The 23482-nt window shown below is 43.4% G+C and overlaps 1 protein-coding gene across 1 annotated transcript in view; it reads right to left on the bottom strand.

The window, feature by feature from the left end:
* Window positions 1-16080, bottom strand: part of LOC110516622 (protein sidekick-2-like) — a 267725-nt gene extending 251645 nt beyond the window's left edge. The window contains exon 1 of the mRNA XM_090197568.1: window positions 15765-16080. Coding sequence (XP_090053694.1) covers window positions 15765-15915 — 151 coding nt within the window. The 5' untranslated portion in view covers window positions 15916-16080. The remainder of the gene's footprint in view (window positions 1-15764) is intronic.
* Between the last annotated feature and the right edge of the window lie 7402 nt (window positions 16081-23482).

Genomic DNA, 23482 nt, shown 5'->3' with positions numbered 1-23482 from the left:
AGGGACCTCTGTACCTTTGTGTTTCTCTCATTTCTAGAAACCTCTGAGCCTGCCTCGCCTTGCCTCAATCCCCCCTCGCTCCGCTCTGCTCCCCCAGGGAGAGACGATCACAGACAGGGAGAAGAGAGGATCTGACTGACTGATTGACTGACATAGATAAACACACTACGTCAAACACAAAAACACAAACACACACCAAACACAGCCAGTCACACACGTGCACTCAGAATTAGTCACACACATGAACGTGCACACACACACATAGACAGTCTCTCTCTCTCTCACACACACACACACACACACACACACACATTCACACACAGTCTGTGCTACTCATTAGTGAGGCATGTCCAGAACCAGCAGCCCCCCATGTGGAGATGCCTGCTGCTTCAGAGACACCAGGAGGAGGAGGAGGAGTCCACAGTCCTCTAGCCTCTCAGTCCCTGTCTCAATCAACACCTCCTCCTCCTCTTCTTCCTCCTCCTCCTCTTCGTCCTTCTCATCTTCATCATCATCATCTTTGTCATCCTCTTCTTCTTCCCCCTAATCCTCTTCGTCCGTCTCATCTTCATCATCATCATCTTTGTAATCTTCTTCTTCCTCCTCCTCCTCCTCTTGGTCCTTCTCATCTTCATCATCATCATCTTTGTCATCCTCTTCTTCTTCCCCCTCCTACTCCTCCTCTTCCTCTTCTTAATCATTATCATCCTCCTTTCATCCCCATCTTTATCCTGGGTTCTGGCTACATGCTTATAGGTTCTATTGTGGAGCTGGGCTCTGGTTAGATGGTTATAGGTTATTTTGTGGAGCTGGGCTCTGGTTAGATGCTTATAGGTTCTATTGTGGAGCTGGGCTCTGGTTAGATGCTTATAGGTCCTATTGTGGAGCTGGGCTCTGGCTATATGCTTATAGGTTCTATTGCGGAGCTGGGCTCTGGTTAGATGGTTATAGGTTCTATAGTGGAGCTGGGTTCTGGTTAGATGGTTATAGGTTCTATAGTGGAGCTGGGTTCTGGTTAGATGGTTATAGGTTCTATTGTGGAGCTGGGCTCTGGCTACATGCTTATAGGTTCTATTGCGGAGCTGGGCTCTGGTTAGATGGTTATAGGTTCTATAGTGGAGCTGGGTTCTGGTTAGATGGTTATAGGTTCTATAGTGGAGCTGGGTTCTGGTTAGATGCTTATAGGTTCTATAGTGGAGCTGGGTTCTGGTTAGATGGTTATAGGTTCTATATTGGAGCTGGGTTCTGGTTAGATGGTTATAGGTTCTATAGTGGAGCTGGGTTCTGGTTAGATGGTTATAGGTTCTATTGTGGAGCTGGGCTCTGGCTACATGCTTATAGGTTCTATTGCGGAGCTGGGCTCTGGTTAGATGGTTATAGGTTCTATAGTGGAGCTGGGTTCTGGTTAGATGGTTATACGTTCTATAGTGGAGCTGGGTTCTGGTTAGATGGTTATAGGTTCTATTGTGGAGCTGGGCTCTGGTTAGATGGTTATAGGTTCTATTGTGGAAATGGGTTCTGGTTACATGCTTATAGGTTCTATAGTGGAGCTGGGCTCTGGTTAGATGGTTATAGGTTCTATAGTGGAGCTGGGCTCTGCATAACAAGAGGCTTCCTATAACAATCTATTTTCACACACACACCACACACACACACACACACACACACACACACAGATAAGAATGCATGGGAGCCCTTTATAGCTCAATGACAACCTGTTCAGAGACAAATAGGTCCCAATGATTACCGGTATGCTCCTTGTAACACACACACACGCACACACACACACACACACACACACCCACATACACACCCACACCCACATGCACACACAAGCACACACACATACACACACAAACACACACTCCAGCACTCTGAGCTGTGAGATTGTAAGATGCAGGATGAACTGCCAAGGCCAGGTTTTCTAAGGCTACATGGTTGTGTGTTGAACTCAATGGGTTATCAGTTTCCTGCACATGCTTCAAATTCACTGATGTTTTAGAAACAGCCATTCCATTGGATTATTGAATGAATAACTATGGGAAGTAGGGGTTTGTAAGTTAAAGTTTTTTTTTTGCTCTGTACAATATCAATACACATTAAGAAGGTGGAATACAGGTGTGGGCAACTCCACAGAATTTGACTCAGATTTTTCACTTTAAAATGAATGCCAAACAACAAAAAACATTGATTTCACTTTAACAAACCATACAATTCTATGCAAAATGACTACTTTGAACAATTTCAAACAGAAATTTTCACAAAAGTAGTTTACTAAAACAACTTGCAAAATTGTTAAACAGAATTACGGTAAAATCTCCCTCCGTTTTTTAATGCAACAACATTTTCCAAAAGCTTTGTTAAAATTCTGTTAGAGCTCTGTTAAAATTCTGTTAAAGCTCTGTTAAAGCTCTGTTAAAGCTCTGTTAAAGCTCTGTTAAAGCTCTGTTAAAGCTCTCTTAAAGCGCTGTTAAAGCTCTGTTAAAGCTCTGTTAAAGCTCTCTTAAAGCTCTCTTAAAGCTCTCTTAAAGCTCTGTTAAAGCTCTGTTAAAGCTCTGTTAAAGCCCTGTTAAAGCTCTCATAAAGCGCTGTTAAAGCTCTGTTAAAGCTCTGTTAAAGCTCTGTTAAAGCTATCTTAAAGCTCTCTTAAAGCTCTCTTAAAGCTCTCTTAAAGCTCTCTTAAAGCTCTGTTAAAGCTCTGTTAAAGCTCTGTTAAAGCTCTGTTAAAGCTCTCTTAAAGCGCTGTTAAAGCTCTGTTAAAGCTCTGTTAAAGCTCTCTTAAAGCCCTGTTAAAGCTCTGTTAAAGCTCTGTTAAAGCTCTGTTAAAGCTCTCTTAAAGCCCTGTTAAAGCTCTGTTAAAGCTCTGTTAAAGCTCTGTTAAAGCTCTGTTAAAGCTCTGTTAAAGCTCTGTTAAAGCCCTGTTAGAATTCTGCTCCAAATGAAGATTCCAAGATGTTTGCAGAAAGAATGTGTGTCAGCTATGAGAAGGAGTTAGATGTTTTTACATTTTTTGTTGTTGAACTAAAAGTAGATGAAGTGGATTTACATCCAGTGACAGAATGACGGGAACACAATGACATCACGGGTCCCTGATCTGTACTACACAGAAATGCATCATTATGGATGTCCTTCTCTCCATGGTGATGTATTCAGAATCGATACACAAAGGTAGAAATATGCAATATCTTTATTTTGCTATTATTCTATACACTGCCTATTACTGTAATGCGCTCTGTCCTCAAACAAGACCGCATTTGGTTGGTCCGGAACAGACCAAATCTGAACCAATCATAGACGTCTATATTTCCCAAGTTTGGACATCACAGTGCAGCACAGTAGAGTACAGTACAGTACAGAGGGGTTGTCTAGACTGTTTTCACAGTACAGTACAGAGGGGTTGTCTAGACTGTTTGCACAGTACAGTACAGTACAGTACATTACAGTACAGTACATTGGGGTTGTCTAGACTTTTTTCACAGTACAGTAGAGTACAGTACAGTACAGTACAGTACAGAGGGGTTGTCTAGACTGTTTTCACAGTACAGTACAGTACAGTACAGTACAGTGGGGTTGTCTAGACTGTTTTCACAGTACAGTACAGTACAGTACAGTACAGTGGGGTTGTCTAGACTGTTTTCACAGTACAGTACAGTGCAGTACAGTACAGTACAGTACAGTACAGTGGGGTTGTCTAGACTGTTTTCACAGTACAGTACAGTGCAGTACAGTACAGTACAGTACAGTACAGAGGGGTTGTCTAGACTTTTTTCACAGTACAGTAGAGTACAGTACAGTACAGTACAGTACAGTACAGAGGGGTTGTCTAGACTGTTTTCACAGTACAGTACAGTACAGTACAGTACAGTACAGTACAGTGGGGTTGTCTAGACTGTTTTCACAGTACAGTACAGTACAGAGGGGTTGTCTAGACTGTTTTCACAGTACAGTACAGTACAGTACAGTACAGTACAGTACAGTGGGGTTGTCTAGACTGTTTTCACAGTACAGTACAGTGCAGTACAGTACAGTACAGTACAGTACAGTGGGGTTGTCTAGACTGTTTTCACAGTACAGTACAGAGGGGTTGTCTAGACTGTTTGCACAGTACAGTACAGTACAGTACAGTACATTACAGTACAGTACATTGGGGTTGTCTAGACTGTTTTCACAGTACAGTACAGTACAGAGGGGTTGTCTAGACTTTTTTCACAGTACAGTAGAGTACAGTACAGTACAGTACAGTACAGAGGGGTTGTCTAGACTGTTTTCACAGTACAGTACAGTACAGTACAGTACAGTACAGTGGGGTTGTCTAGACTGTTTTCACAGTACAGTACAGTACAGTACAGTACAGTGGGGTTGTCTAGACTGTTTTCACAGTACAGTACAGTGCAGTACAGTACAGTACAGTACAGTACATTGGGGTTGTCTAGACTGTTTTCACAGTACAGTACAGTACAGAGGGGTTGTCTAGACTTTTTTCACAGTACAGTAGAGTACAGTACAGTACAGTACAGTACAGAGGGGTTGTCTAGACTGTTTTCACAGTACAGTACAGTACAGTACAGTGGGGTGTCTAGACTGTTTTCACAGTACAGTACAGTACAGTACAGTACAGTGGGGTTGTCTAGACTGTTTTCACAGTACAGTACAGTGCAGTACAGTACAGTACAGTACAGTACAGTGGGGTTGTCTAGACTGTTTTCACAGTACAGTACAGTACAGTACAGTACAGAGGGGTTGTCTAGACTTTTTTCACAGTACAGTAGAGTACAGTACAGTACAGTACAGTACAGAGGGGTTGTCTAGACTGTTTTCACAGTACAGTACAGTACAGTACAGTACAGTGGGGTTGTCTAGACTGTTTTCACAGTACAGTACAGTGCAGTACAGTACAGTACAGTACAGTACAGTACAGTGGGGTTGTCTAGACTGTTTTCACAGTACAGTACAGAGGGGTTGTCTAGACTGTTTGCACAGTACATTACAGTACAGTACATTGGGGTTGTCTAGACTGTTTTCACAGTACAGTACAGTACAGAGGGGTTGTCTAGACTTTTTTCACAGTACAGTAGAGTACAGTACAGTACAGTACAGTACAGAGGGGTTGTCTAGACTGTTTTCACAGTACAGTACAGTACAGTACAGTACAGTGGGGTTGTCTAGACTGTTTTCACAGTACAGTACAGTACAGTACAGTACAGTACAGTGGGGTTGTCTAGACTGTTTTCACAGTACAGTACAGTGCAGTACAGTACAGTACAGTACAGTACAGTGGGGTTGTCTAGACTGTTTTCACAGTACAGTACAGTGCAGTACAGTACAGTACAGTACAGTACAGAGGGGTTGTCTAGACTTTTTTCACAGTACAGTAGAGTACAGTACAGTACAGTACAGTACAGTACAGAGGGGTTGTCTAGACTGTTTTCACAGTACAGTACAGTACAGTACAGTACAGTACAGTACAGTACAGTGGGGTTGTCTAGACTGTTTTCACAGTACAGTACAGTACAGAGGGGTTGTCTAGACTGTTTTCACAGTACAGTACAGTACAGTACAGTACAGTACAGTACAGTGGGGTTGTCTAGACTGTTTTCACAGTACAGTACAGTGCAGTACAGTACAGTACAGTACAGTACAGTGGGGTTGTCTAGACTGTTTTCACAGTACAGTACAGAGGGGTTGTCTAGACTGTTTGCACAGTACAGTACAGTACAGTACAGTACATTACAGTACAGTACATTGGGGTTGTCTAGACTGTTTTCACAGTACAGTACAGTACAGAGGGGTTGTCTAGACTTTTTTCACAGTACAGTAGAGTACAGTACAGTACAGTACAGTACAGAGGGGTTGTCTAGACTGTTTTCACAGTACAGTACAGTACAGTACAGTACAGTACAGTGGGGTTGTCTAGACTGTTTTCACAGTACAGTACAGTACAGTACAGTACAGTGGGGTTGTCTAGACTGTTTTCACAGTACAGTACAGTGCAGTACAGTACAGTACAGTACAGTACATTGGGGTTGTCTAGACTGTTTTCACAGTACAGTACAGTACAGAGGGGTTGTCTAGACTTTTTTCACAGTACAGTAGAGTACAGTACAGTACAGTACAGTACAGAGGGGTTGTCTAGACTGTTTTCACAGTACAGTACAGTACAGTACAGTGGGGTTGTCTAGACTGTTTTCACAGTACAGTACAGTACAGTACAGTACAGTGGGGTTGTCTAGACTGTTTTCACAGTACAGTACAGTGCAGTACAGTACAGTACAGTACAGTACAGTGGGGTTGTCTAGACTGTTTTCACAGTACAGTACAGTACAGTACAGTACAGAGGGGTTGTCTAGACTTTTTTCACAGTACAGTAGAGTACAGTACAGTACAGTACAGTACAGTACAGAGGGGTTGTCTAGACTGTTTTCACAGTACAGTACAGTACAGTACAGTACAGTGGGGTTGTCTAGACTGTTTTCACAGTACAGTACAGTGCAGTACAGTACAGTACAGTACAGTACAGTGGGGTTGTCTAGACTGTTTTCACAGTACAGTACAGAGGGGTTGTCTAGACTGTTTGCACAGTACATTACAGTACAGTACATTGGGGTTGTCTAGACTGTTTTCACAGTACAGTACAGTACAGAGGGGTTGTCTAGACTTTTTTCACAGTACAGTAGAGTACAGTAGAGTACAGTACAGTACAGAGGGGTTGTCTAGACTGTTTTCACAGTACAGTACAGTACAGTACAGTACAGTGGGGTTGTCTAGACTGTTTTCACAGTACAGTACAGTACAGTACAGTACAGTGGGGTTGTCTAGACTGTTTTCACAGTACAGTACAGTGCAGTACAGTACAGTACAGTACAGTGGGGTTGTCTAGACTGTTTTCACAGTACAGTACAGTGCAGTACAGTACAGTACAGTACAGTACAGAGGGGTTGTCTAGACTTTTTTCACAGTACAGTAGAGTACAGTACATTACAGTACAGTACAGTACAGAGGGGTTGTCTAGACTGTTTTCACAGTACAGTACAGTACAGTACAGTGGGGTTGTCTAGACTGTTTTCACAGTACAGTACAGTACAGAGGGGTTGTCTAGACTGTTTTCACAGTACAGTACAGTACAGTACAGTACAGTACAGTGGGGTTGTCTAGACTGTTTTCACAGTACAGTACAGTACAGTACAGTACAGTGGGGTTGTCTAGACTGTTTTCACAGTACAGTACAGTACAGTACAGTACAGTACAGTACAGAGGGGTTGTCTATACTGTTTTCACAGTACAGTACAGTACAGAGGGGTTGTCTAGACTGTTTTCACAGTACAGTACAGAGGGGTTGTCTAGACTGTTTTCACAATAAAGTACTAGAGGTCGACCGATTAATCGGAATGGCCGATTTCAAGTTTTCATAACAAATCGGAAATCGGTATTTTTGGACACCGATTTGGCCGATTTAAAAAAACATATGTTTACACCTTTATTTCATCTTTATTTAACTAGGCAAGTCAGTTACGAACACATTCTTATTTTCAAAGACGGCCTAAGAATGGTGGGTTAACTGCCTCGTTCAGGGGCAGAACGACAGATTTTCACCTTGTCAGCTCGGGGGATTCAATCTTGCAACCTTACAGTTAACTAGTCCAACGCTCTAACCACCTGCCTCTCATTGCACTCCACGAGGAGACTGCCGGTACTGCTCTTGCATTCATTGCAGGCAGAGTCAGGGTATATGCAACAGTTTGGGCCGCCTAATTTGCCAGAATTTTATGTAATTATGACACAACAATGAAGGTTGTGCAATGTAACAGGAATATTTAGACCAATGGATGCCACCTGTTAGATAAAATACGGAATGGTTCCGTACTTCACTGAAAGAATAAACGTCTTGTTTTCGAGATGATAGTTTCCGGATTCTACCATATTAATGACTTAAGGCTGGTATTTCTGTGTGTTATTATGTTATAACTAAGTCTATGATTTGATAGAGCAGTCTGACTGAGCGGTGATAGGCACCAGCAGGCTCGTAAGCATTCATTCAAACAGCACTTTCGTGTGTTTTGCCAGCAGCTCTTTGTTGTGCGTCAAGCATTGCGCTGTTTATGACTTCAAGCCTATCAACTACCGAGATGAGGCTGGTGTAACCAATGTGAAATGGCTAGCTAGTTAGGGGGGTGCGCGCTAATTGCGTTTCAAACGTCACTCGCTCTGAGACTCTGAGTAGTTGTTCCCCTTGCTCTGCATGGGTAACGCTGCTTCGAAGGTGGCTGTTGTCGTTGTGTTCCTGGTTCGAGCCCAGGTAGGAGCGAGGAGAGGTACGGAAGCTATACTGTTACACTGGCAATACTAAAGTGCCTATAAGAACATCCAAAGGTATATGAAATACAAATGGTGTAGAGAGAAATAGTCCTATAATTCCTATAATAACTACAACCTAAAACTTCTTACCTGGGAATATTGAAGACTCATGTTAAAAGGAACCACCAGCTTTCATATGTTCTCATGTTCTGAGCAAGGAACTTAAACGTTAGCTTTCTTACATGGCACATATTGCACTTTTACTTTCTTCTCCAACACTTTGATTTTGCATTATTTAAACCAAATTGAACATGTTTCATTATTTACTTGAGACTAAATTGATTTTGTATTATATTAAGTTAAAATAAGTGTTAATTCAGTATTGTTGTAATTGTCATTATTACAAACACTTTTTTTTAAATCGCCGATTAATCGATATCGGCTTTTTTTGGTCCTCCAATAATCGGGATTGGCGTTGAAAAATCATAATCGGTCGACCTCTATACAGTACAGTGCAGTACAGAGGGGTTGTCTAGACTGTTTTCACAGTATTACTTTGACCACCAAATGACAGAAAGAACAGAATATCAGTGGAGGGAAGGACAGTAACAGGAGACTCTATCAGCTGAACATAACAGTATGTTAGTGGAGGGGAGGACAGTAACAGGAGACTCTATCAGCTGAACATAACAGTATGTTAGTGGAGGGGAGGACAGTAACAGGAGACTCTATCATTGGGGAATAAGAAAATATCTGAAAGACTTGTGGGTTTTTGGTGACGGAATTACAAGGCAATGTTTCTTAAACTTACAGAAGGCAAAATCATTTCTCCCAAACTAAAATGTAAGTGCTGATATTAGTTGGCAGGGGTCTTCATCATAATTGTCAATTTATATATTTAAAAAAAAAATTGTAAGACTCCTTTTCCATCTGTTTAACAAGAAATGAAAGCCTAGGATGGAACATGGTTGAAAAATGCATGTATGTCTTCATTTCTAAACAGTATAGACTCTTAGCTTTCGTTTGACAACCAATTTGACATGTACCTATAAACTTCACATGTTGGTGCTGTCATGACGTGGCCCTTTCTGGGTGTAGACTGTGATTTTCCCCTCTCTCACTCTCTCCTACACCCAGGTTCTGTTATCTCAGGTCGTAATATCCTGGCGGAGACTATCTCCCCCTTTTCATGCAGAGAGAGACCAGAGAGTGAACAAAAGATTTCACGTGACCGAACTCCTAAATCCCCAAAATGGGAAAATGAAACTATATGTCCACTTGTGAGAATGTGGGAAGGGTCCATGGACACTTAAGGGACAGTTATGTCGAGTGTGTTTCATTTGGTGACCTCACGAAGGACAGGAAACACACATAACTATATCTCTGAATGTGTACATTTCTCAATGATGGTGTTTGCATCTAATTATTGTATAAAATGAATGAGTAAAGATGAAACTATTTATGAAATGATGTAATGTGATGTTAACCTTTCATTTTGAGAGAATTGTATTCCCTTTAAAGTTTTACAAAGTCATTGGCCACGCCCCCTGTGAGCACAGACATGCTCTGGCGTCATGGAACCGCCTTTTCTACTGTTACGAATAAAAGCCCCTCCTAAGAAAATCCTCTTCAGACGAAGCAAACCCACAGAATGAGCTGTAATAGCGAATAGTTAAGACCACACGTACCTCGGTGTAAACTGAGGAGGCTCCGGTTTGAGTACCAAACTTAGAAAACTACACCACATGGGAACATTGGCTACACGGCTGGAAATGGTTCAACTCTGAGACTATCGATCCCTACAGAATAAGAACAAATCTTAGATACTAATTACTAGTCTGCAGCTAGAAATGTAAACCTGGGACGAGAATAGCGACAACCTCCGAAACATCCATGAGAACATTTCCGAATGCCACTGACGTATCCATTCTAACCACGAAAGACTTCAGAGAAACAGAAAGAGAGAGACTCAGATGAACTCTCCAGCAGAACCGGATTCCAACAGAGAAGATCACAACGACACCTGGGCGTAAATATATATATTGATTGCAATTGTTACCGAGTGAGTGAGCGTTCATGTGCAAAGGATTAGCATTTCAATTGATATAATTATCCACTGTGTGTAGTGATCCCTTTAGCCTTTCCCACTAACTCAGTCAACACCCCCTTCCCACTAACTCAGTCAACACCCCCTTCCCACTAACTCAGTCAACACCCCCTTCCCACTAACACAGTCAACACCCTCTTCCCACTAACTCAGTCAACACCCCCTTCCCGCTAACTCAGTCAACACCCCCTTCCCGCTAACTCAGTCAACACCCCCTTCCCGCTAACACAGTCAACACCCCCTTCCCACTAACACAGTCAACACCCTCTTCCCACTAACTCAGTCAACACCCCCTTCCCGCTAACTCAGTCAACACCCCCTTCCCGCTAACTCAGTCAACACCCCCTTCCCACTAACTCAGTCAACACCCCCTTCCCGCTAACTCAGTCAACACCCCCTTCCCACTAACTCAGTCAACACCCCCTTCCCACTAACACAGTCAACACCCTCTTCCCACTAACTCAGTCAACACCCCCTTCCCGCTAACTCAGTCAACACCCCCTTCCCACTAACTCAGTCAACACCCCCTTCCCGCTAACACAGTCAACACCCCCTTCCCACTAATACAGTCAACACCCTCTTCCCACTAACTCAGTCAACACCCCCTTCCCGCTAACACAGTCAACACCCTCTTCCCACTAACTCAGTCAACACCCCCTTCCCGCTAACACAGTCAACACCCCCTTCCCACTAACTCAGTCAACACCCTCTTCCCACTAACTCAGTCAACACCCCCTTCCCGCTAACTCAGTCAACACCCCCTTCCCGCTAACTCAGTCAACACCCCCTTCCCGCTAACTCAGTCAACACCCCCTTCCCGCTAACACAGTCAACACCCCCTTCCCACTAACACAGTCAACACCCTCTTCCCACTAACTCAGTCAACACCCCCTTCCCGCTAACTCAGTCAACACCCCCTTCCCACTAACTCAGTCAACACCCCCTTCCCACTAACTCAGTCAACACCCCCTTCCCACTAACTCAGTCAACACCCCCTTCCCGCTAACTCAGTCAACACCCCCTTCCCGCTAACTCAGTCAACACCCCCTTCCCACTAACTCAGTCAACACCCCCTTCCCGCTAACTCAGTCAACACCCCCTTCCCACTAACTCAGTCAACACCCCCTTCCCGCTAACTCAGTCAACACCCCCTTCCCGCTAACTCAGTCAACACCCCCTTCCCACTAACTCAGTCAACACCCCCTTCCCGCTAACTCAGTCAACACCCCCTTCCCGCTAACTCAGTCAACACCCCCTTCCCACTATCTCAGTCAACACCCCCTTCCCGCTAACTCAGTCAACACCCCCTTCCCGCTAACTCAGTCAACACCCCCTTCCCACTAACTCAGTCAACACCCCCTTCCCACTAACTCAGTCAACACCCCCTTCCCACTAACTCAGTCAACACCCCCTTCCCACTAACTCAGTCAACACCCCCTTCCCACTAACTCAGTCAACACCCCCTTCCCTTTGTCCACCAAGCCGTCATATCGGCTTAGCCCACTAGGGAACCTCCCCTATCTCGTTTGTTAGTAACCAATATCTACTGTTTGTTTATGCATTTCTGTGATTATTTAGTTAGTTGGTAAATAAATGATTAAGCCAATTGGTGTATGGATGATTTATAGTAAAGGCTGGATTCGTACAGATAACCAACAATTGACGACGTTTGGAATGAGACTAACGTGAGGTAAAGAATAATTCATTAATTAGAAGACTAATTGATCAGATATTAAAATATCTGAAGAGTTAAATATTCAAAAAATTATAACTTTGTAATCTGAAGATTTTCCATGGTGCCCCGACTTCCTAGTTAATTACATTTACATGATTAGTTTAATCACGTAATAATAATTACAGAGAATTGACTTGATAAAATAAGCCTTCACCTTAATGATGCCAGACACAACAGTGCTCATGGGTCCTTTTACATGGAAATGCCCATATGAATCATATGTCCTTCTGCCTTTTCAGCCTCAATCTCTCCAAACCTCAAGCCTCTCCTCTCTCCAACTGTCACGTTCTGACCTCTATTTCCTTTGTTTTGTATTTATTTAGTATGGTCAGGGCGTGAGTTGGGTGGGCAGTCTATGTTTGTTTTTCTATGTTTTCGGGCAGTTCTATGTTTTCGGCCTAGTATGGTTCTCAATCAGAGGCAGGTGTCATTAGTTGTCTCTGATTGAGAATCATACTTAGGTAGCCTGGGTTTCACTGTGTGTTTGTGGGTGATTGTTCCTGTCTTTGTGTTTGCACCAGATAGGGCTGTTTTGAGTTCGCACGTTTCTTGTTTTCGTTAGTTTGTTCATGTATAGTGTCTTCATTAAAATGCAATGAACAACCACCACGCTGCGTTTTGGTCCGCCTCAACTTCACAACAAGAGAATCGTTACACCAACAGTATGTCATTTGTCTAGCCTTTTTCTTTCCTAATATGTCTTACTTAGTAGCAAGAATACTGAATACTGATACCTTTAAATTAATCAATAAGAATACTGAATACTGATACCTTTAAATGAATCAATAAGAATACTGAATACTGATACCTTTAAATGTATCAATAAGAATACTGAATACTGATACCTTTAAATTAATGAATAAGAATACTAACTACTGATACCTTTATAAATACATTTTTTAAATGTAACTAGGCAAGCCAGTTAAGAACAAATTCTTATTTACAATAACGGCCTACACCGGCAAAACCCGGACGGCGCTGGGCCAATTGTGCACCGCCCTATGGGACTCCCAATCACGGCCGGTTGGGATACAGCCTGGATTCAAACCAGGGTGTTGGAAGTGACGCCTTGAGCACTGAGATGCAGTGCCTTAGACCGCTGTGACATTCAGGAGCCTTTAAATTAATCAATAAGGTATTGAATACAGATATCTTTACATTAATCAATAAGGTACTGAATACAGATATCTTTACATTAATCAATAAGGTATTGAATACAGATATCTTTACATTAATCAATAAGCTACTGAATACAGATATCTTTAAATTAATCAATAAGGCTACTGAATACAGATATCTTTAAATTAATCAATAAGGCTACTGAATACAGATATCTTTAAATTAATCAATAAGGCTACTGAATACAGATATCTTTACATTAATCAATAAGCTACTGAATACAGATATCTTTAAATTAATCAATAAGGCTACTGAATACAGATATCTTTACATTAATCAATAAGCTACTGAATACAGATATCTTTACATTAATCAATAAGCTACTGAATACAGATATCTTTACATTAAGCGACTGAATACAGATATCTTTACATTAATCAATAAGGTATTGAATACAGATATCTTTAAATTAATCAATAAGGTACTGAATACAGATATCTTTACATTAATCAATAAGCTACTGAATACAGATATCTTTACATTAAGCTACTGAATACAGATATCTTTACATTAAGCTACTGAATACAGATATCTTTACATTAATCAATAAGGTATTGAATACAGATATCTTTACATTAATCAATAAGGTACTGAATACAGATATCTTTACATTAATCAATAAGCTACAGAATACAGATATCTTTAAATTAATCAATAAGGTCCTGAATACAGATATCTTTACATTAATCAATAAGGCTACTGAATACAGATATCTTTACATTAATCAATAAGGCTACTGAATACAGATATCTTTACATTTATCAATAAGGCTACTGAATACAGATATCTTTACATTAATCAATAAGGCTACTGAATACAGATATATTTACATTAATCAATAAGCTACTGAATACAGATATCTTTACATTAATCAATAAGCTACAGAATACAGATATCTTTACATTAATCATTAAGAATACTGAATACAGATATATTTACATTAATCAATAAGGCTACTGAATACAGATATCTTTACATTAATCAATAAGGCTACTGAATACAGATATCTTTACATTAATCAATAAGGCTACTGAATACAGATATCTTTACATTAATCAATAAGCTACAGAATACAGATATCTTTACATTAATCAATAAGCTACTGAATACAGATATCTTTACATTAATCAATAAGCTACAGAATACAGATATCTTTACATTAATCAATAAGCTACTGAATACAGATATCTTTACATTAAGCTACAGAATACAGATATCTTTACATTAATCAATAAAGCTACAGAATACAGATATCTTTACATTAATCAATAAGCTACTGAATACAGATATCTTTACATTAATCAATAAGCTACAGAATACAGATATCTTTACATTAATCAATAAGCTACTGAATACAGATATCTTTACATTAATCAATAAGCTACAGAATACAGATATCTTTACATTAATCATTAAGAATACTGAATACAGATATCTTTACATTAATCAATAAGGTATTGAATACAGATATCTTTACATTAATCAATAAGGCTACTGAATACAGATATCTTTACATTAAGCTACAGAATACAGATATCTTTACATTAATCAATAAGGCTACTGAATACAGATATCTTTACATTAATCAATAAGGCTACTGAATACAGATATCTTTAAATTAATTAAATGTATTAATAAGTGAGATGCATAATTATTGGTGATTACTGTACAAATTGTTAAATTGAAAAGCTGCACAGTGAGATGATTTTGTATATTTTCCCAGGCATCTCATAGTATTTTCTACAGTAGGCTATTACTTGGTAGAAAGCATAGTCTATTGAATAGCCTATAGATACATTTGAATAAATCAATAATTTTGATCCATAATTATCCCCTTATTGATAGTCATGTAGTCACATTAAGGTAGTTTATATGCAGAAACAAAGCCTAATAGAAACGTGCGAAATGATCTACCCCACTTTAAACCGTTTTCCACAGTCTTCTATTAAATACCCATTGGATGGGCACCTACAATACACTTTCAGCCTTTTCTCAATGGGAACGGGAGGAAATTCATTCTGCAGAACACAAGAGGGTGATTTGACTGGGAAAAAAATGTATTTTGAACTTGCTTGGGAGGGTTGTAAGAGTAGGGCTACATTAACTACCGCACAATAATTATAATGATTTTTATTTCTGTGATCTCTCAATCTCTATCATAGTTAGAAAACAGCTAGGGGAGAGTGACTACTCCAGCCCAGCAAATTAAAGCGCACTGTCTATCTATAACGTTACAATTGAAGATAGGTCTCGCATTTTGTATAAGGCAGCTGTCCAGTTCCCCGAGAATCTAATTGAAGTGGCAGAGCTCATCTCGTCAGGCTCCGCTCAAGACATCTGGTTGTCACCGTGGAGAATTAGAAGACAGTTGACAGTTCACTTCTGTCGCCTCTTTTGGTGAGGCTACAACAATATTAAAAAGTAACATTTATGTGACTGTGAAGTCCTTACCTTGTGCTGCTACGTGGTGGAAACACATCGCTGACATCAGAATCCAACAGGAGAGCCACTTCAGTCCCGCCGAACCGCCGAGCACCGTCCCTGTCGGCATCTCCGGTATCCCCGTCAAGTCAGCAGAGCGGGGTCGCCGTTTTGGTAACATGTTGCTTGGCAGCCACACACAGCCTCCGGTGAGAGCGAGCGAGACGGTCCTGCCTCCTAGTCCAGCGACTCCTACTAGTCCTGTGTGGAAGAAGTCTATCGCTCACCGATGTGAATGAGTAAACCGGAGAGGAGAGCTGGTCCGTGAGCGAGGAGAGCGTGGGGCAGCAGGCGTGCCTTGTGTTGCTTGTAGTGGTGGTATAGAACTGGAGCCCCGTGGATAAATCCCGCATGAGCTTGCTAGGCGGAGTCAATTGAAACACTGTTTAATTCCAAATCTATGGAGGGTGTGTGAACATTGAAATCAAATCACTGTACTGAAAATTGGGAATTACAATTAAAAACCTACATCGGAAATAGGCGGGAGTTAAAAACCATCATCCGATGACCAGGTTATCACCACAATTTAAATAGCACCTACATTTAGGCGTTAATGTGTTTGACAAATTATCAAAAACAAGTATTAAATAATTCCATTACTGAATATCGTTGCGCTATTTATGCTATCCCAAATTGCATTACACAATCTCCAAAAACATGGCCAACAAGTCGCCGAGGGAACAAAACATGATAAGCCACGTTATGTTAAACCTGAATATCAAGTGATCGCCTATGTGTTTCCGATAGGCTACGTGCGTTTTTCTCAGTATTTAAACGGTTCATTTTGAAGTAATTTGATAGATATATGTAAACATTATAATAATGGGGAAGAGCTCATAACCTACACAAATATGGGGCATCCTTTTCCCGTCTTCCTAGACGGATTGAACTCGATGAACACGCACAGTGAATTGATCAATTATGTCAAATCAAGTGGCTTTTGAGCAGAATAACCGCCACAATTTTAATTCAAGGCCGTTCTAGGCCTTCATATTTTATAGGTGTAGGCCTACGTCTACGTCCAATGGTTTATAATATATTGATTGTCCACTCGGCCACTCCACTTCATACAAGTTGTTATGTCCAAATTATGAGGTCCTCTCTGTGCGTTCAGTGCGCACAGTGCGGCAAGCGATGGAAGATGCAGTGCGCTGTCGAATAGTGCCACCATGCGGCACAAAACGGCACGGCATCTATTGGTGAGTGTTGATTCATTGGTGGAACCAACCGTAGGTCGCATCTTTCCCGAAGCTTCAATCAAAATTAAAATATGCTGATGTAACGCGCCATTTAGAGGGTTCGGAGAGTGGAACATCAGCTGTAGAAAAGACAAGACTTGGATAGAGACAGCGCCCCACATGAAAAAATATTATAGTATACTATGGTACAAATGCTATAGTATTCACTGTAGTGTTTTTGCCGATTTTAATGTAGTATAATTCACTGTATTGTTGTTAAGGAAAAACACTTCAGAAAATACTGTAGTATTTCCTGTAGTGTTTTTGTGGACATTAGAGTCGTATTATTTACTATAGTGTTTTTGTTTTATCATCTTTGATATAGCAATGGAGGGTTTATCCTTGAGGATACCTATTGGACAAAATACGCAAAGAGCAAATGGTCCATTATCTGTAGGTAGATAGGACTGGGGTCGGGAACATACAGTTTAGAGCTTCTACTCTTTTCTATAAGCTGTAGGGAACACAATATATGGTCTAAACTTGGCATGTAGGTTTCTCACATGGCCCAAAATGGGATATGGGCAAGGTATATGCACATGAAGTACTGTAGTATAATATACTATAGCAATTACTGTAGTGTTTTTGCAGACATTACTGTAGTTTTTACAGTAGTGTTTTTGCAGACATTACTGTAGTTTTTACAGTAGTGTTTTTGCAGACATTACTGTAGTTTTTACTGTGTTTTTGCCTGTAGTGTTTACTATAGTAGTATACAGTATCATAGAACAACATTCTATAGGAAATACTACACATTATCGAGGGATACTACAGTGTGTATTGTAGTATTCTTCAGTATACTACAGTTTACTACATAATTCTATAGTAAGTCCTGTAGTCATCTATAGTAAACTGTAATATATTTTCATGTGGTGTAAACAGAGCTCAGCAGGACTTGACTTTATTCTGGGACAGGCAACCACCGTCAACCACCGTCAACTACCGTCAACCACCGTCAACCACCGTCAACTACAGTCAACCACAGTCAACCACCGTCAACCACCGTCAACCACCGTCAACCACCATCAACCACCGTCAACCACAGTCAACCACAGTCAACCACAGTCAACCACAGTCAACCACCGTCAACTACAGTCAACCACAGTCAACCACAGTCAACCACAGTCAACCACCGTCAACCACAGTCAACCACAGTCAACCACCGTCAACCACAGTCAACCACAGTCAACCACAGTCAACCACAGTCAACCACCGTCAACCACCGTCAACCACAGTCAACCACCGTCAACCACCGTCAACCACCGTCAACCACCGTCAATCACAGTCAACCACCATCAACCACCGTCAACCACTATCAACCACCGTCAACCACTATCAACCACCGTCAACCACCGTCTCAATCAGTTCACGTGACAGACGGGAATTTATAAACAAACCAGACATTACTAATCAATGGTCATCAGGTCCAATTTCCACTCTGACACAAGTTTGATGTAAATATTGACTTGAGGAAAATATAAACTCAGTGAGTTTGTGTGGTCTGTGAATGTCGAAATGAATCAGCATGATTGCATCAGGATGGGAAATACAATAATCTACCTCTCACAAAATGCTCATATCCTACCAGGAAATCACAGTTCAAAGCTCATGTGATCAGATGAGAGAAGCATTTAAGGCTGAGTGGTGAGTTATCCTTTACTTCCTCCTTTATAACAGCTGGGAGATGCAATGTACTCTCCCTCCTCTTCTCTATCTCTCCTTCCTCCCCATCTCTCTCCCTCCTCTTCTCTATCTCTCCTTCCTCCCCATCTCTCTCCCTCCTCTTCTCTATCTCTCCTTCCTCCCCATCTCTCTCCCTCCTCTTCTCTATCTCTCCTTCCTCCTCATCTCTCACCATCCTCTATCTCTCCTTCCTCCCCTATCGCTCTCCATCCTCTCCTCTATCTCTCCTTCCTCCCCATCTCTCTCCATCCTCTCCTCTATCTCTCCTTCCTCCCCCATCTCTCCATCCTCTCCTCTATCTCTCCCTCCTCCCCATCTCTCCATCCTCTCCTCTATCTCTCCCTCCTCCCCTATCTCTCTCTCCATCCTCTCCTCTATCTCTCCATCCTCTAGCTCTTCTTCCTCCCCCATCATCTCCTCTATCTCTCCTTCCTTCCCATCTCTCTCCATCCTCGCCTCTATCTCTCCTTCCTCCCCTATCACTCTCCATCCTCTCCTCTCTCTCCTTCCTCCCCCATCTCTCTCCATCCTCTATCTCACCTTCCTCCCCCATCTCTTTCCATCCTCTAGCTCTCCTTCCTTCCCATCTCTCTCCCTCCTCTCCTCTATCGCTCCTTCCTCCCCATCTCTCTCCCTCCTCTCCTCTATCGCGCCTTCCTCCCCATCTCTCTCTCCGCTTCTCTATCTCTCCTTCCTCCCCATCTCTCTCCCTCCTCTTCTCTATCTCTCCTTCCTCCCCATCTCTCACCATCCTCTATCTCTCCTTCCTCCCCATCTCTCTCCCTCCTCTTCTCTATCTCTCCTTCCTCCCCATCTCTCTCCCTCCTCTCCTCTATCTCGCCTTCCTCCCCCATCTCTCCATCCTCTCCTCTATCTCTCCCTCCTCCCCATCTCTCCATCCTCTCCTCTATCTCTCCCTCCTCCCATATCTCTCTCTCCATCCTCTCCTCTATCTCTCCATCTCTCACCATCCTCTATCTCTCCTTCCTCCCCATCTCTCTCCATCCTCGCCTATATCTCTCCTTCCTCCCCTATCGCTCTCCATCCTCTCCTCTCTATCCTTCCTCCCCCATCTCTCTCCATCCTCTCCTCTATCGCTCCTTCCTCCCCATCTCTCACCATCCTCTAGCTCTCCTTCCTCCCCATCTCTCTCCCTCCTCTCCTCTATCGCTCCTTCCTCCCCATCTCTCTCCCTCCCCTTCTCTATCTCTCCTTCCTCCCCATCTCTCTCCCTCCTCTCCATCTCTCACCATCCTCTCCTCTCCTCTATCTTTCATTCCTTCCCTATCTCTCTCCATCCTCTCCTCTATCGCTCCTTCCTCCCCATCTCTCTCCCTCCCCTTCTCTATCTCTCCTTCCTCCCCATCTCTCTCCATCCTCTCCTCTATCTCTCCTTCCACCCCATCTCTCACCATCCTCTCCTCTATCTTTCCTTCCTTCCCTATCTCTCTCCATCCTCTCCTCTATCTCTCCTTCCTCCCCTATCGCTCTCCATCCTCTCCTCTCTCTCCTTCCTCCCCATCTCTCTCCAGCCTCTCCTCCATCTCTTCTTCCTCCCCAATCTCTCTCCATCCTCTCCTCTCTCTCCTTCCTCCCCATCTCTCTCCAGCCTCTCCTCCATCTCTTATTCCTCCCCAATCTCTCACCATTCTCTATCTCTCCTTCTTCCCCATCTCTTTCCATCCTCTCCTCTATCTCTCTCCATCATCTAGCTCTCCTTCTCTCCCATCTCTCTCCACCCTCTCCTCTATCTCTCCTTCCTCTACTCTATCTCTCCTTCCTCCCCATCTCTCACCATCCTCTATCTCTCCTTCCTTCCCTATCTCTCTCCATCCTCTCCTCTATCTCTCCTTCCACCCCATCTCTCACCATCCTCTCCTCTCCTCTATCTTTCCTTCCTTCCCTATCTCTCTCCATCCTCTCCTCTATCTCTCCTTCCTCCCCTATCGCTCTCCATCCTCTTCTCTATCTCTCCTTCCTCCCCATCTCTCTCCATCCTCTCCTTCCTCCCCGTCTCTCTCCATCCTCTCCTCTATCTCTCCTTCCTCCCCCATCTCTCTCATCCTCTCCTCTATCTCTCCTTCCTCTATCTCTCCTTCCTCCCCCATCTCTCTCCATCCTCTCCTCTATCTCACCTTCCTCCCCCATCTCTTTCCATCCTCTAGCTCTCCTTCCTCCCCATCTCTCTCCATCCTCTCCTCTAGCTCTCCTTCCTCTCCCATCTCTCTCCATCCTCTCCTCTATCTCCCCTTCCTCCCCCATCTCTTTCCATCCTCTAGCTCTCCGTCCTCCCCATCTCTCTCCATCCTCTCCTCTATCTCACCTTCCTCCCCCATCTCTCTCCATCTCTCTCCATACTATCCTGCTTCCTCTCCTTACTATCATGCTTCATCTCTCTCCATCTCTTCCCATCCTCTTCTCCTCTCTCATCTCTCTCCTTCTCTCTTCTCCTTTCTCATCTCTCTCCATGACTTACTATGTGCCTCCGAGATGTCCCCCTCCTTCCCACTCAACCCTCTACACAACCACACTCACACTCACACACACATCCACCAAGATAGCAGTGATTGTCCACTGCATGTGAATGAGACTGGAGAGCAATCTGCCGGCCTAACAGCCTCATAATCAGCACAGCATTAGCAGGATGGTGTGTGTGTGTGAGTGAGTGTGTGTGTGTGTGAATGTGTATGTGTGTATGTGTGTGTGTGCATGCGTACTTGTGTGTGTGTGTGTATGTGCATGCATGTGTGTGTGTGTGTGTGTGTGTGCATGTGTGTGCATGCATGCGTGTGTGTGTGTGGGTGTAGGCGTGTGTGTGTGTGATTCCGCTGAGTCGAGCAGGCAGGTCCACATTAGCAGACTGCTGGGAACAGGACTCAAGTATCAGCAGGTATACTGTTCTAACACACACACTCACATACACACACTCACACACACACATTCACACACACACACTCACACACACACACTAACTAGGCTCACCTACTAGGTTCAGGACCAACTAGGTTCACCTAGCCACATTATAATACACACAGGCACAAACGACCTGAGACAACAGGAAAGGGTGGCCACGGCACTGAAGGGAGTGCTTGATAAAGCTTCTTCTACTTTCCCCAACGCACAAGTGGTTATCTCCACCCTGCTACCACGAAAAGACTTCCACCCTGCTACCATACAGCGGGTAAACACAGGTATTTCCCGTGACAAGTGGTTATCACCACCCTGCTACCACGAAAAGACTTCCACCCTGCTACCATACAGCGGGTAAACGCAGGTATTTCCCGTGACTGTGCCTCAAAACCAGATGTCTACCTGAACCACCACTCCACCCTGGCCCACCACTCCACCCTGGCCCAACACTCCACCCTGTCCCACCACTCCACCCTGGCCCACCACTCCACCCTGTCCCACCACTCCACCCTGTCCCACCACTCCACCCTGGCCCACCACTCCACCCTGTCCCACCACTCCACCCTTGCCCACCACTCCACCCTTGCCCACCACTCCACCCTGTCCCACCACTCCACCCTGTCCCACCACTCCACCCTGTCCCACCAATCCACCCTGTCCCACCACTCCACCCTGGACTTGAACAGCCTTTATGATCAGGTCCACCTCTACAAGGCAGCAGTGCCCACCTTCGCCCGGACTCTAAAGGACATCGCTCTCAAACGCAGCCCCAACACTTCACACAGGAGCAACAGATCAATAGACACCCCGCCCAGACCGGCGAGACACTCTCCCAGACCAAACACCACGACCAACAACATTGGACACTTTATGGAACACCTTCACTATCTCATCCTGGAATATCCAAGGCCTGAGGTCATCTGCCTTTATGGAACACAAAGCCTTCACAATCTCAGCCTGGAATATCCAGGGCCTGAGGTCATCTGCCTTTATGGAACACAAAGCCTTCACTATCTCATCCTGGAATATCCAGGGCCTGAGGTCATCTGCCTTTATGGAACACAAAGCCTTCACTATCTCATCCTGTAATATCCAAGGCCTGATGTCATCTGCCTTTATGGAACACAAAGCCTTCACTATCTCATCCTGGAATATCCAAGGCCTGAGGTCATCTGCCTTTATGGAACACAAAGCCTTCACTATATCATCCTGGAATATCCAAGGCCTGAGGTCATCTGCCTTTATGGAACACAAAGCCTTCACTATATCATCCTGGAATATCCAAGGCCTGAGGTCATCTGCCTTTATGGAACACAAAGCCTTCACTATATCATCCTGGAATATCCAGGGCCTGAGGTCAACTGCCTTTATGGAACACAAAGCCTTCACTATCTCATCCTGGAATATCCAGGGCCTGAGGTCATCTGCCTTTGGCCTAAAGAGCAGGAACCTGGACTTCAAAGAAACCGGAAATACAGACATTTCATCCTACAAGAAACCTGGTTTAGAGTAGACGGACCCACTGGTTGCCCTCTAGGTTACAGAGAGCTGGTAGTCCCATCCACCAAACTACCAGGTGGGTGGTTTAGAGGAGACGGACCCACTGGTTGCCCTCTAGGTTACAGAGAGCTGGTAGTCCCATCCACCACACTACCACTACCATTTAGGTCTGTGGTGACCTAAATGCCAGAACTGGACAAGAACCTGACATCCTCAGCACACATGGGGACAAACACCTGCCTGGAGGTGACAGCATTCCCTCCCTCATATGCCCCCCTAGACACAACTATGACAACATAACCAACAAAAACAGGTCACAACTCCTACAGCTCTGTCGCACGCTGAGTATGTACATAG

Source organism: Oncorhynchus mykiss, chromosome 13, assembly GCF_057628025.1.
Source record: "Oncorhynchus mykiss isolate SJ-2025 chromosome 13, ASM5762802v1, whole genome shotgun sequence".
Classification (NCBI taxonomy): domain Eukaryota; kingdom Metazoa; phylum Chordata; class Actinopteri; order Salmoniformes; family Salmonidae; genus Oncorhynchus; species Oncorhynchus mykiss.
This window is presented reverse-complemented; position numbering and strand designations above follow the sequence as displayed.